The sequence below is a fragment of the Engystomops pustulosus genome, chromosome 10 (genome assembly GCF_040894005.1).
Source record: "Engystomops pustulosus chromosome 10, aEngPut4.maternal, whole genome shotgun sequence".
In the NCBI taxonomy this organism is placed as follows: domain Eukaryota; kingdom Metazoa; phylum Chordata; class Amphibia; order Anura; family Leptodactylidae; genus Engystomops; species Engystomops pustulosus.
In genome coordinates this window covers 25531818-25547936 of record NC_092420.1, presented here as the reverse complement: position 1 = coordinate 25547936, position 16119 = coordinate 25531818, and the positions used below count along the sequence as shown (strand labels likewise).

The 16119-nt window shown below is 42.1% G+C and overlaps 1 protein-coding gene across 7 annotated transcripts in view; it reads right to left on the bottom strand.

The window, feature by feature from the left end:
* Positions 1-785: 785 nt before the first annotated feature.
* The window catches only part of PHF2 (PHD finger protein 2), a 166501-nt gene continuing 151167 nt past the window's right edge, over positions 786-16119 (bottom strand). For 3 of the 7 annotated variants that reach the window (XM_072127434.1, XM_072127436.1, XM_072127435.1), the window contains 3 exons: positions 15229-15338; positions 7358-7622; positions 786-1791 (listed from right to left, as the gene is read on the bottom strand). In XM_072127434.1, the coding sequence (XP_071983535.1) occupies positions 1700-1791; positions 7358-7622; positions 15229-15338 (467 nt within the window). In that variant the 3' untranslated portion in view covers positions 786-1699. Of the gene's footprint in view, positions 1792-7357; positions 7623-14820; positions 14936-15228; positions 15339-16119 lie in introns of those variants that run through there. The other 4 variants (XM_072127438.1, XM_072127439.1, XR_011850240.1 and 1 more) reach the window with 3 other exon arrangements.

Sequence of the window (16119 nt, the reverse complement as noted above, 5' to 3'; positions counted from 1 at the left end):
CAAAGCCTCAAACCTTAGATCCCAGCACAGTCCAAAAACAAAGGAAAAAAGGTAGTAAATTATGGCTTGATAATCAAATTAGACAGCAAGTAATATAGAAGCGGGGAGTATCGATAGGGATCATGTACGATTTCCTCAGATATGTCCAATAAAAACTAAAAAGTCTTTGACATTTCACTGTACTGTCAGAGGGGTCCTACAGTTCCTTAATTTTTTAAAGTTCTGACTTCTCCTAAAGTAAACAGATGAGTCCTCCATTACCTCAAGTCTCTGATGCACTTCACCGATCGGCCACTAGTTGGCCACACAGACCCAATTTGGATAGACATCAGGATATCCTGAAATCGTGTTGTTTTGAGAAGCTGATCATCCCGTGTCATGTACATCTATGTCTATCCCTGAGGAGAGGCAAGGAAGGACCCATCTGTCATTGACTCTCAAGTCACAAATCTCCAGGTTTGTCCAGTGTGACCTTGGTAAGAACCACATTTCTATGGACAATCAATGTAACAGCATTTTTGTTTCTAGGGAAAAGAAACAACCTTAAGTCTATAAGGGAATTTTTTTTTTTTAGAGGTCGTCCCTTGACCTTTATATCGTTTATCGAGTTCATAAACCTCTGCAGTTACTGATGCCCAGCACCAGACTCTTGACACTACAATATTTCATCATTTTGGTCAACAATTTTTCCTTAATATTCAGGATTTCTTTCTTAAAAAGCTATCCATAACCCAGACACAGGGTTTTAGGTAGGGGTGTCCATGATTAGCACATAGTAATGTGGATTTTGTACCTACAAGTGCAGATTTTTTTTATTTCCACAGCGCCACCATTCTCCATAGGCTGTTCTTTTTTTTTTTTTAAGCATTGTAGCATCTCCCTGAGCTTATGAAGGAGGCCGCAATACCAGACACAACCAGAGTGGCGCTGTTTCCATGAATAAAATACAACTTTTTAAAGAATTCGGATTAAAATTTGGTCCTTATATAGGAACATGTATGTACAGATGTGGTTATATATTTACATACACTTCCATGCTGCCTGCTGTATACATACATACACAGCAGCAGGACATTATACAGTGCCGTATGGATGTACAGGTAAGTAAAACCCATCCATGGGTTTGGATATATCAACGCGCCAAGGATAAAAAAAAAAAAAGCAAATAAATGAAACCTTTTCAAGGTATAAATTAGGGTTAATGCTTTGATAGTTTGGGGCTCTGATGAACAGAAATCTAATCGCACTGACTATAGCTCTGTACAGCGATGCCTCCGGATGACACTAAGCCTGCGATGACTTATGGGTGATGCAGCCGCCATCTTGTGCCACATGGATGCAATGACTTTGTGTTCCTCTCACTGACCGGGTATTTAGCGAGTTCCTTCCTAAGACTGGAATGATCCTATATATATATATATCTCTTTTTTTTTTCGTTTTCTTCTTTCCTGCAAACTAGTCACTCTCAGCAATTTGAGAAAGGACAATATTATTATTACAAAATATGAGCAGTATTCTGTACACGCCAACTGCTGGAAGTTAAAAAGAATTACTAAAGTGGTGGCAGGAAGGTAGAAGGTAGAGCGGGGGGTTGGGTTCCTCCGAGCACATTTTTCGCAGTCCTTCCAGAGTCCAAGGTTTAGTGTCGGCTCACGAGTCCATGAGCCACGAGGAGAAAGTCTTGTCTGTGCGAGAGACACTAAAGGAGAAGTTTTCCGTTCCGGTGGATTTTCAGGATCTTCCCAAGCCTCTGTTTAGCTGTTGCCATGCCTTTTTTTGTACGTTGTTTACCTGCAATGATAAAACCAGATCAGAACAAGGAAACTATATGTGGTTTATATAGATTTGAATGGTGGTTCTGGTTCTGCAGTGCATTTGAGAACCTACTGAAGGTAACGTTAGTAGGACTGTGCCCTATGAACATTTTGGAGGACTTTTCATCAGGATCAGCAGTCACTCGCCTTCCTGTTCCCCTTACATCCTGATACTTCCCAATCTACCACCACTCATATGGACTGGGAAGTATCATAATGAAAGTGACTAGGATCAATAGGATGGATAGGACAGCAGCTTTAAGATGTCAGCCAAATCTTTTTTTTTAACTTCTGGCTGCTTTACTTCCCATCTTTTTCCATAAAATGCACACTAAATGGATCCTGAATCTATTCTTAGATAAGGTTTCCACTTTATTCTTGGCCTGCTGTATCCATAGGATATCAGATCATTGGGGAGGGGGAGGGCATAACATTTCCATCGTAGGAATCTGCATGAAGAGATGACAGGAAGAACATCTCTGCTTTGCTAATAGGTTGGGTTTGGTTACTACAGTTTAGAAATTAGGGGTCGACCTTCTTTCCAGCTACACAGAGAGCGGCGTTGTTCTTCCAGGCCCGTTGTCTGGTGCCTGCGGCAGCTTATCTGTGGTAAAAGGCCCAAGTACTCCTGGCTAACTTACACTGGGGGGTATGTTGGCGACCTACATGTCTGCCCATAGCCTGCACATGATTTGGTTTGTGTAGAATGTTACCAGGCTAGCTCTTTATTATTGCAGACGACTTTCATATACTACTTAAAGGACATCTACCACCACGATGAAGGACTGTAAACCAAGCACACTGACATACTGGTGTGTGCCCCCTCTGGCAGGATCCCCTCTTTTTTAAGCTCCTTATAACCTTGTTTTTAGGAAAAAAAGCTTTATACATTATGCAAATGAGCCTAAGGGGCTCCAGGTGCTGTGGATAAGGGGCTAACTTGTTGTGACTGGAATACCCCTTTACTGCATGCAGCCTGTCTGTAGCCAGACCGCAGGAAATCATTGGACTACAAGCGGCTGGTCAGCCATAGTCTGCGTTAGTGGCAACCACTACCGTGTTCGTATAACTTGTACTTAATAAGAATGAAATAAGCATCTTTATCAACCATTCAGAATAATAATGACAGTATTATAAGGGAAGAACGCCCTGCACTGGTAAGTGAAGCCATGAAGGTTTGTATGTGATGGTAGCAATGGTAAAAAAATAAAATAAAATCTAGAATAATTTAGAAGGGGCTTTCCACAAATGCAAGTTCTCATTTATTAGTTCCATTTAATAAAGTTAATTATTTTACTAAGTGAATCACCAGATATAGGTGAACAAGCTCTGACTGGTGCCCCCTGCTGTTAAAGGGAACTTGTCACCACATTTTCACATTTGCAGGCAGTGACAGGTTCCCATAGAGCCCTAGTAACTGACTTATTCCTGGCTTTTAGCTCAAAACTGTTTCCCTTACATCCCCATAAAATCAACTTTATCTTATGTTCCCTCGCATTAGAGGGATGTGTCCTGCCCCTCCCATGTACTCCTCCCCATGTCTTCATGTCATGGGAACAGGTGATAGGTGATGTCATCTAAGGTCCTTTGCCCAGTAACATTAACATCTACCTCATGTATGTATCTGATCACATGAAATCACAAGATGCCTCAATGGATTTCTACTTCTTCCCATCCTTCATGGAGGCTGCTGTGATTTCATGCGATCTGATACATACATGGGATAGATGTTAATGTTACTGGGTAAAGGACCTTAGATGACATCACCTGTTAAGTGCTCAAGAAAGCTCTTTCAATGTTCCAGGAAGATGCTGTGTATAACATTTGTCACAGCTTTCTCTACGCCTAATAATAAGTAAACAGAGCTGTATATGTCTGTAGTTGAATATTAGCAGATGGTCCGTACGTGCTAGTTCCATGCAGAAGCATGTCCTAGCAGCGAGACCTGTCAATCAGTAACAAGGAGGCAGGGCAATGCAAGTAAAATTTAATATCGAAGACTCCATCAATATCAGTTGAGTTGCATATAAATTTACAAACTGATTTTTTTAAATTATTATTTCAGTCATGGTAAGGAACCATTTAAGGATAAGGGTGATGCTTTTTAAATAAAATATATATTTTGGGTGGGTTCATTTAAATGGCAGGTTCCCTTTTAACCCTCATAGCTCTGCACATCCATGCAGTGAGGATGATCAGGTCAGGCATGCTCAGTTAGCTGGATCTGTCCTGGCATAGTGCTACACCGTATGCTCAGATACAAGAAGATTAGGTGCTGTCCTTAGACTTAGATTTCATCTATAAAGAACACAGGGTATTTCTATTAGGAATGAGCCTCTGTGGAGATGAGGCTACGGTCATGTCTGCATTCGGTTTGTAGCTTCCATTGTGATATTTTTTAAGAGAGGTTGTAACAGAAAACCCAAATACAGGTGTAAACTGACTTTAGCACAGCAGATTACTGTGTCAATGGATAATACCCTATATTTTATGGGCACATAAAATCTATCTACACAGCCTATACCATACCCCTTCTTTATATTGATAGAGTAAGAGCAGCCTGGATCTGAGGTTCACTGTATGTAAGACTATTGTATATACAATACAAGCGGTGAGATTGAAGAAGACGGCACAAAGTAATCATAGTTGCGGTAGAAGGAAGGAGCACCATGCAAGGCATGGTGGGGCTTGTAGGAAACTGCCATCAAATCTAAACCCTCTTTGTCCCTGCTACATTTTCTACTGTTGTGCTCTGCACAGAAGGTGTAGAAATAGCCAAGTTATTCACTCTCATCCATTCCTAGTAAAAATTTCTATTATGGTTTAATAGGTTGTCCTAGGACAACCCCTAATGTTATTCAAGTAGCATAACAATGTATCTTGCTTTATGACAGCAGAAACTCAATCGCTAGAGGGAATGGTCTCAGGCTATATTCACACTGCTGTTGCCCGCCCGTACCGTACCGTAGTGGGCAACGGCAGTGTACGGGGAGAGGAGGAGGAGGTGAGCGCAGCTCACCCCCGCCCCTCTCCATAGCAACCTATGGCGCATGGCGCCGTATTACGGGTAAAAAATAGGACAGGTCCCCGTAGGGTGCCGTGCGCCCATTGCTGCCTATGGGGGACGTATATCGGCCGTATATACGTCCCCCATACGTTAGTGTGAATGTAGCCTAAGGATCATTGGGGATATGACATAATTCGAAATTATTTGCGCTTACATGATCCTATATTTATACGGGACAAGATGGTTTAACAGCCCTCACTTTTTTTTCACTTGGTGTTTTTTTTGTGACTATTTTATAAAATTTCTACATGCAGTACACTATATGGTGGTGACCTCACAGCTAGACCCTGTCCATGATGCGTCTTCATTCAGTCATGGCAAATATAATGTGTGTGTAAATGTTGCCACGAGGTCACTCAGATGTGAAAATACTTATTATCTGTTTTTTAGAGGGTTTATTTTATTTTTTGACTGTTCATTATGTAAAAATTAAATATATCAGTTTGTAGATTCTATTGCACATCTGAAATGAACACGCTGGCGTTTATTTATTCTGCCCGTTCGTACTCCTGTGCGTAACCCGCTCGTGCCTTGGCTGCAGTCTCCTCTAGTAACTGAAGTGTAACTAACGATTAGCTGCTTGTTTGGTCGGGCAGGGATCCATGGAGGAATGTTAGAGGCTGCCTAGGAATCAAAGGCCGAGTTACTACATTACTGGGTTATGTCAAGTTGTATCTCTGTCATCTTCCATGTCCACGTCTGACTTCATTACTGGTGTCAATGCTTTAAGATCCTCCAATCAAAGTATTTAATGTTGACATTTGGTGTAATGAGACTTCTGGGAACGGCCTGTAATCAGGCATCTGATCCATCGAAGGGATCACAGTCCGGTTCAAGGACTTTGTGCAGGATTCCTGGAAGCAGCTGTGTGCTTCATACCTGGACCTTACAATCCAAGGACAAGATTTATTATATGGTTTTATTTGTGATAGGATGATCTTGATTTTTTTTTCTCTCACTGATGAAGGTTTATTCGTTTTAGGGAGATGTTTAATATCTGTAAAATGTGTGTGCGCTGAACTTGATGTCTGATCTACAGGCCTAGAGTGTCATGAGCCGACCTATATCCAGGTTAGCTGATGTGACATCTTTTATTCTATTATATTCCACCTCTACTGTACAGGCAGTCCCCGGGTTACATACAAGATAGGGTCTGTAGGTTTGTTCTTAAGTTGAGTTTGTATGTAAGTCAGAACTGTATATTTTATCATTGTAATCCCAGCCAGAACTTTTTTGGTCTCTGTGACAATTGGATTTTAAAAATGTTGGGTTGTCACTAGAACCAGGATTAACACTAAAGCTTCATTACAGACACCGGTGATAACTGTTACAGCTGTTTAATGTAGCCTGGGACTAATGTACAATTAATTACCAATATCCAGTGGTCCGTTTGTAACCATGGGTTGTATGTAAGTCGAGTGTTCTTAAGTAGGGGACCGCCTGTAGTAGTGTCTCTCTCCAAGGAGAACAGGATCATCAGTTAAATTCGTTCTCCCCGTTCCTTATCCAACTCAATGGCACAAGCCCCCCCCCCTATACAGATTAGATGGTCCTGTGATTGATTTGGCCTATACACATCTGGACAACACAATTCCTTGTCAGACCACCCTAGTGTCACCTTATCAGGTATGTGATATTCAAGCGCTCTTATTCCTTCAATCTCTGTGGCAGGAGGAGTTTTTGGACACCCCCATAAAAATTAGATTTCTGCCCGAAAATGATTCATTTTCATCTAATATGACATTAAGTTGAATTAAGGCAAGTGTCGTTCTTGGTATAGTGACATGACCGCATGGTGATATCCTACCGCACGCTGATGTGTAAGTATAAGCAATGTGGTCATAAGACTTGTCAGAGAGACAATGGAAATACCCCTTTAGTAATCTTATTCCCCAGGAATTTCGTGGAGTGAAGTCCTATTCGGGTACAGCCCAATGTAAAAGACCAAACTGAATACATCCCCACCGCTACAGTGTGACTGCCAGAGTCATGTCCCTTGAGCCATAGGATTTATATAGGGCATTTCCTGACTGCACATAGTATCCGGCTACTATGAGCAGGGTTTTGGGTGTCTACATGAAAAAGGGAACAAGAAAACTCTAAAACCAGTAAACAGTACAGGGGGGTGAAGGGAACCAATCCACTATAGATCCTCTATAAATAAAAACTCGACCACAGGGGTCAGATAGAAGTTCAAAACTTGACTCTTTCCTTAACTCCGCCTACGAAAAAAGTCTGGAAATGTAGCGTTGCACAAAATAACCTTGTGCTGTAGATGAAACTTGGAATGCAACACAGGTGAATATATATGTTGGGTCTTAAAACTGAAATAAATCAGATTTTTCCAGATTCAATCTGTATTCCTACCAACCACTGGGACCAGAGGAAGAGCCTCACTTGTGTTGCGCTTCAAGCCAATCTAATCGTTGCGACACTACTGACACAAGTCCAGCATACACTCCACATGTAGGTTTACCTTTGTCGGCTGAGTTATTTTGGGAAGACACAGACGGTCTCCTTTGTGTGAGGAACACCCCGGGGGCCATAGGCTGAGACCCTCGGTTTACTTGGGCTACACCAAACGTGCTGACGCCGGCCGTGTACTCGTGGTCTGTTAGACTAGTGTCCAGGGATTCCAGCTTTGTGGCTTCGGGAGAACTGCTTTCCTGACAAAGATTATTTGTGTTGTTAGGTGAAAGCTTCTTTTTTGTATTCTTTTTCTTCTTGACTTTTTTTTCCTCCTTTAAGGAAGCAAATTGTTATCATGAGGCTGCTTTCACACACGGATCCAGTCTAACAAGTGAGCAGAGACTTAGAAAAGAAACGACCACAGAAGGTGATGCCAGAAAGCCTGCGCCTCCCTAGTTACCCGAATTGAAATTAAAATGTTAGAATTTTTGGGGGTCTTGATTCAGAATAGGGGAAGGATTTTTTTTTTTTTTTTAATCGAATTCTTATTTAATCAATTTTAGCTGTAAACACCCGTTCGAGTTTATCTGAGATTTAAATGAAATCTACCATCATGCTAAACCAGGGACACTTACTCATAGATCCAGGCACCGTGACTGCTGTGATCTTCTTATATGTGTTATCCATGGCCTCCTCCTTTCTAAAAATCAACTTTTAAAATTATTCTAATACGCCAGAGGAGCTCTGGGGGAGTTACCAGAACCCCTCCGTGCTCTCGCTTAACAGGCTGTTATACTGTTGCCCCCTCAACATTTCCCCCTCCCTCTGCCTGCTGTAATCTCACACAGTGGTAGGTTTGCTTGCACAGTGTAACAGCCAGCGAAGTTACAGCATGGAGCGGCTTTGTTAACGCCCCCAGAGCCCTTCTGGCTCATAAGCATAATTTTAAAAGTTGATTTTTAGAAGGTAGGAGGACATGTATAACAAATATAAGATCACCACAGTCACGGTGCCTGAATCTATAAGTAAGTGTCCCTGGTTTATCATGATTTTGATGGTAGATTTCTCTTCTACCTATCATAGATTAAAGGGATATGCTAGCTACATCCTTCTCTCTCGTATCCAAAAGAATGAAGTGGATGGTAGCACAATTACAGCCATTCCATTCACTTCCATAGGACTCCCAGAGATAGTCAAGTAATGCACTGGGCTATATCCATCAGTCCCATACTGAATGAATAGAGGGATTGCACATGACACGGTGGATACGTCATTGGCGAGTATAAGGGTCTCCCTTTCTTATGATTATTAGCGATCCATAGCGGCAGGGGGATGACTGGAAGTGACGGTTTGTTTATAGCTTTTGTTTGTTTCTTGGATGTAGAATTTCTTCCTATTTTGTGTCTTAAAGGCATATGCACTTCTAGTCAGATATCTCCTCCTTTAAATAAATGAGACCTGCATTTATAGGGGCTACTGAATGAATGAGGTCAACCCTCATTCCTAGAAGAAAACCAATGTCATGTTTTGCATGTAGTTTACTGTACAGCCGTGCTATGGGGAAGCATGTAGTGTACTGTACAGCCGCGCTATGGGGGAGCATGTAGTGTACTGTACAGCCGCGCTATGGGGGAGCATGTAGTGTACTGTACAGCCGCGCTATGGGGGAGCATGTAGTGCACTGTACAGCCGCGCTATGGGGGGAGCATGTAGTGTACTGTACAGCCGCGCTATGGGGGAGCATGTAGTGTACTGTACAGCCGCGCTATGGGGGAGCATGTAGTGTACTGTACAGCCGCGCTATGGGGGAGCATGTAGTGCCCTGTACAGCCGCGCTATGGGGGAGCATGTAGTGTACTGTACAGCCGCGCTATGGGGGAGCATGTAGTGTACTGTACAGCCGCGCTATGGGGGAGCATGTAGTGTACTGTACAGCCGCGCTATGGGGGAGCATGTAGTGTACTGTACAGCCGCGCTATGGGGGAGCATGTAGTGTACTGTACAGCCGCGCTATGGGGGAGCATGTAGTGTACTGTACAGCCGCGCTATGGGGGAGCATGTAGTGTACTGTACAGCCGCGCTATGGGGGAGCATGTAGTGTACTGTACAGCCGCGCTATGGGGGAGCATGTAGTGTACTGTACAGCCGCGCTATGGGGGAGCATGTAGTGTACTGTACAGCCGCGCTATGGGGGAGCATGTAGTGTACTGTACAGCCGCGCTATGGGGGAGCATGTAGTGTACTGTACAGCCGCGCTATGGGGGAGCATGTAGTGCACTGTACAGCCGCGCTATGGGGGAGCATGTAGTGCACTGTACAGCCGCGCTATGGGGGGAGCATGTAGTGTACTGTACAGCCGCGCTATGGGGGAGCATGTAGTGCACTGTACAGCCGCGCTATGGGGGAGCATGTAGTGTACTGTACAGCCGCGCTATGGGGGAGCATGTAGTGTACTGTACAGCCGCGCTATGGGGGAGCATGTAGTGTACTGTACAGCCGCGCTATGGGGGAGCATGTAGTGTACTGTACAGCCGCGCTATGGGGGAGCATGTAGTGTACTGTACAGCCGCGCTATGGGGGAGCATGTAGTGTACTGTACAGCCGCGCTATGGGGGAGCATGTAGTGTACTGTACAGCCGCGCTATGGGGGAGCATGTAGTGTACTGTACAGCCGCGCTATGGGGGAGCATGTAGTGTACTGTACAGCCGCGCTATGGGGGAGCATGTAGTGTACTGTACAGCCGCGCTATGGGGGAGCATGTAGTGTACTGTACAGCCGCGCTATGGGGGAGCATGTTGAGTGTCTTTGGCGACACCCAAAGGTATAAACTGAAAAGGAAAGTTTCTGCATTGTGCTACCCCTCAACTACACTGCAAGATAAAGGGAAAGTGGACTGCGGTCACCGTCTGACAATATCATGGAAGGAAGATGAAGTTCTTGGCTACCGTTGTGGTCCTGCATTGCCAACGATAACGTATCAATTTTTTTGGTGCAGGCTTCATAGCCTGGAATTACGCACAATCTACTTATATTAATAATGGAAGCAAATCTTCTCATAATATATAAACTACTCAAATGGTAACTAAATTACATTAAAAATTATATCTTGGACCCCGTTACTTAACTTTCCTTTGTACGTTGTTGGCAGAGAAAGTATATCGAAACCTACCAAGAATCATCTCGTACCCTCCAAGAAATGCAAGCTTGCACCCCCCCGATCACCTTATGGGTGAAAGAGTTTTTATTTTACCTTTAAATAAATGTTGCAGCTGGACATAAATTACGGGGGATGTCGGAGCGGTAGTTTTTATTTTCGGTGTTGTTCCAGCCTCTCCTAAAGCTATGCACACAGTGTAGTGAGCCAACTGCAACAGCTACAACTCAAACACATGCAAATAAAATAAATGACTACAGTACATAGCTTAGTATGAGCTGCAGACGGAGGGTAAACAGGCACGCTGGAAAATCCACAGCGTAATAAAGTACTCACCGAGTAGATGAGATTTTAAAAATCGCCTTTAAGGTCGAAAATGCCAAACTAGTGATACTGCTGCTCCTATATGAATGTAGAGACAATCATCTTTTTATGCATATGCAAATCGGTGAGCACTGGGGGCGGGCCTTAGTTGTCAGATTTTCTTACATAAAACCACAAGTGTTCGGTCTCTCCTAAGGAATTGTAGCCCGAAGCCACCGTATTATCCATGACTGATGAGGACGGCTTCAGTCTGCGTCCCATATAAGCTGAACATTATTATATTCCCTAAATTATGGGCCATAATCTCTTTAGGTACATGGACATGTATAAGTCATTTTAAAGCTGCAAAAACTACTTAAATTAACCCCTTACCAGGTTTTTACCCCATCAAACTCCCAACCCCCTCAGGTGGGTAGGAAATGTCTCCATGTTTATGTGAAATTTCACTCCTATACTTGCCTGTGAAAAATCTCGCACAAAATGAATGTGAAAATGAGAAGAGAAGAGTCATATGTGCCTGAGATAAGTCAAGCTTAGAGGCTGCGAGAGCTCATCTTGTTGTTCTGGGAGCTACAGTTAACGTCATGCTTGAAAACTGCAGATAAAACCAAATTAAAAAAATATCTTTTAACCGGTTAAGGACCGAGCCCTTTTCTGTTTTTTCATGTCCATTTTTCACTCCCCACCTTCAAAAATCTATAACTTTTTTATTTTTACACGTAAAGAGCTGTGTGACGGCTTGTTTTCTGCGTAACAAATTGCACTTCATAGTAATGGTATTGAATATTCCATGCCATGTACTTGGAAGCAGGAAAAAATTCCAAATGAAGTGAAAATGGTGAAAAAAAGCATTTGCGCCATTTTCTTGTGGGCTTGGATATTACGTCTTTCACTGAGCGCCCCAAATGACATGTCTCCTTTATTCTTTGGGTCGGTATGATTAAGGGGATACCAAATTTGTATAGGTTTTATAATGTTTTCATACATTTACAAAAATTAAAACCTCCTGTACAAAAATTATTTTTTTGATTTTGCCAACTTCTGGCGCTAATAACTTTTTTATACTTTGGTGTACGGAGCTGTGGGTGGTGTCATTTTTTTGCGAAATTTGATAATATTTTCAATGATATCATTTTTAGGACTGTAAGACCTTTTGATCACTTTTTTATAGATTTTTTTTTTTTATATATATATATTTTTCAAAATGGCAAAAAAGTACCATTTTCGACTTTTTGCGCTATTTTCCGTTACGGGGTTAAACGCATTGAAAAACCGTTATCATATTTTGATAGATCGGGCATTTTCGGACGCGTCGATACCTGATGTGTTTATGATTTTTACTGTTTATTTATATTTATGTAAGTTCTAGGGAAAGGGGGGTGATTTGAAATTTTAGGTTTTTTTATTATAATTTTTTTTTTACTGTTTTTATTTTTACTATTTTTCAGACTCCCTAGGGTACATTAACCCTAGGTTGTCTGATCGATCCTATCATATACTGCCATACTACAGTATGGCAGTACAGGCGGTCCCCTACTTAAGGACACCCGACTTACAGACAACCCATAGTTACAGACGGACCCCTCTGCCCACTGTGACCTCTGGTGAAGCTCTCTGGATGCTTTAAAATAGTCCCAGATTGCAATAATCAGCTTAAAATTGTCTGCAATGAAGCTTTATTGATAATTCTTGGTCCTATTACAGCAAAAAAATTTGAAACTCCAATTGTCACTGGGGCAAAAAAAAAAAATTGTCGGGAACTACAATGATAAAATATACAGTTTCGACTTACATACAAATTCAACTTAAGAACAAACCTACAGTCCCTATCTTGTATGTAACCCGGGGACTGCCTGTATATGGGGATTTTCCTCCTCATTCATTACAATGTGCTATCAGCACATTGTAATGAAGGGGTTAAAACAAAATAGCCTCGGGTCTTCGGAATACCATGGAGACGGATCGCCGTTCCCCGATGACATCACGGGGAGCGGCGATCCCAGGTAAGATGGCGGCGCCCATGCGCCGCTATCTTTTTGAGGCTGCCGGCAGCTTTGCTGTGCTAGCACCGATCGCGGGTGTTATTGGTAAGCCTGTGCTGCAATATACAGCAAAGACTTACCGTCTATGGAGAGGGCTCAGCCCGTGAGCCCTCTCCATGCAGCGCAACCCGACCGCCGCCATGAATACACGGCGGGCGGTCGCGAACCGGTTAAAAAAGGAACTAGATCTTTATCTGCAGTTTCATTTTCAACCATGACTTTAACTGTCTGTATCTCTGGTTCTGTAGCTCACAGAACAACAATCCTGATGTGATCTGAAAGATGAGATTCTTATCGTAAAACCGCAGTTCAGATGCCAATATCTTCGGTGCTCTAGCACCTAGAAGTGACACTGCGCCTGTAGCCTCTACACTTCGCTTATCTCAGCCAAATTGGACTCTTCTGATTTTCACAAGACTTTGGTGGAGATTTTTTTTTTTTATAGGTAAATGTTTGAGATTTCACATAAGAGGGAATTCTAGAAGGGACATTTCATACTCTACCTGGTAGCTCAAAGAAATTCTGCCATCAAAACCAAGCATGAAAAACCAGGGGCACTTATAGATCCAGGCACCGTGACTATGGGGTAATCTTCTTATATTTGTTATTTATGGCCTCCATCCTTCTAAAATCAATTTCATTAATTGTGTTAATTATGCCCCTCTGTGTTGTAGCTTCACAGGCTGTAACATGCTCCCCCCTGCTCCCTCAGCACTTACCCCACCTCCCACTGTGTAAGTAGCAGTAGTCGGAGGGAGCGGGATGTGGTGCACAGTGTAACAGACTATGAAGCATGGAGGGGCTTTGGTAATGTGCCCCATAGTTCTTTAGGATCATTCACATAATAATAAAAGTAGATTTTTAGAAGGAAGGAGACCATGGGTAACAAACAGAAAAATATTCCCACAGTCAGTGCCTGGATCTATGAATAAGTGCCAATGGTTTATCATGACGGATTTTATGGTAAATATATTTAGTAATTATATTTTAGTGTGTCATGTAAGGAGTTAAAAAAATATATAATCCAAGGGGGGAATTTTTTTGTACATAAATTATTTGATGGTTTAAAATTTTTTTTTTTTTTGTAATTAAAGAAAAAAGTCAAAGTAAAGCAAAGAGGAGTGATAGGAAGTGAAGCGCACACATAAGCAAAAGAACAAAGCTATAACATAATAATGCACGTGATGGGAATAGCTTTTGAAGGGGGGGGGTAGGGGAAGTGTGTAAAGTGGGCACTTGCAATGATAAGTTACAGTGAAGGGTGTTATCAACTGATACCATATGAGTCTGATATAACACATTTAAAGCCACTGTTTTTTGTGGGGGGGTTTGTATGTTTTTTTTAAAATATTTATTTTTTATAATTAGACTATTTCTAAGGTTAAGCCCCACATGTAGCTTCCATTATTTATATAGTGCTACATGGCATATTTTCAGCTATAAATAACAGAAAGTGCACTACCAAAAATGGAACTCTATGGGGATCCATGGACGGACATTGCATATTAGTGAGTTTTCCCAATTTTGACATATACCACATGATAATTGGATATACCAGTGCTTCTCAAACTCAGAGCCATATATAAAGGTCTACAAAGATCAAACTAAGACCCCCCCCATTTCCCAATTATGAAGGTTTTGACACTCAAGAGGGCTTGTTTTTTTGTATTTCCCCACATCATGGAACTTCCATGTCAATCCTTTATGCCTACTACACGATTGCTTTGGATTCCGGAGTCTAGAAGAGCTTCTCACCATCAAACAGCAAGGGCAATAGGATCAAACGCGTGTAGATGCTCATCCCCGTAAGTCAGAGCAGTCATGTAGGCTCCTTCTATTGTATGGACGCCCTCGGGAGATGGAAAGGAGTTATCATTATGTGGTGCTTATGTGGATGCAGACTTCTTCTGGTTGCACCATGTTTTGACTGGAAAGACCCCGTAGAAATAAAAGTCTGAGAAGCCTTGAGTTATACCCATACGTGTTAAAAAGTCGGGAACCATACTGACCTTTCAAACAACAGGGTCCTGGTTCCCGTTTTCACTGGAGCTGTAGCCCTTCATGCATAGAAGTCAATGGAAGGTTTCAATGGACAATGGTGTCCTCCAGATCGGAGAGCTGTGACTGACATGTCATAGATGTCAAAGGTGGGAAAACCTATGTCATTACCATTCCATCAAGCCGAATTGTTTATTTTCAAGAAATGTTTTTTTTTTTTTAATATTGATAATAATTTTTGCATCAATTTTGAGCAAATTTACTAAATTTGATTCAATAAGCTTGGGTTACATCTAAATGTTTTCTTCTAAGTGGCCTTATTAGTAATGTGTCTATACATGAAATATTATATTCAGAGGTTTGGGGGCTGTGGGTTTCCCCACACACAAGGTGTAAGAGAGACGGTTACGTTGTCTCACCTGCTGGGATAACTTGGCTGCAGCAGCTGCAAGTCCCGTTTCAATAGAGGCAACTCTCGTACCTTCACGGATAGGTCTGTCTTGCCGCGGTACGGTGGGGCCAACTCTCGCTAAATGATAAACATGTAATAAGGGACGAATAGGATAACATGCGAGGACCTTTACATAGTCATTCAATCCACAAGACCATCTCCCAGGATAAAAGGCAAAACCCCAATTAGAAATAAAGTGCTATACCCAGCATAACAAAAAGTTTGGGAACGTAAAATATCTCGCAAAATACAAATCGGATTTAAAAATTAAAAATGTGTTAAATATTTGTCGAAAATCCTGGGGGAGGGGACAACTTTAAAATTTTAAATGGGAACCCCCTTTTTTATTGCAGATTTGAATTCCCCTGAAAACATTACAGTGATTTTAACTTGGTCTTTTTCAATTTTGGTGACAGATGGCGCTGTGATTGCCAAAAATCGAAATGTGTGCAAAAACATTGAAAAATATTGCCTACATTTTCAGATTTCTGATGTGCATTTATCAAAAACATCCCCTTTTTCAAAGTTCTTCCAGTGTGACCAAATTTGAGCACTTGATGTAGAGCATTCAATATTTGAAATCTTTGTAGGCAACAAGAAAAATCCTTATCTTCAGAGGGGGGTTGGTCATTTCACCCCATGTTTTTTGGTAATGTGTGTGTAATATTATGTGATATTATGCAATTGACCTTTAACCCCTTTAAGTTAATCAAGCTCTCTGATGTTAGAGGCTCAGACTGACATTCCACCCCCCCCCCCGATGTGTGAGAGGCGGGGACTCCCAATACACCAGCCCCCGATGTGTGAGAGGCGGGGACTCCCAATACACCAGCCCCCGATGTGTGAGAGGCGGGGACTC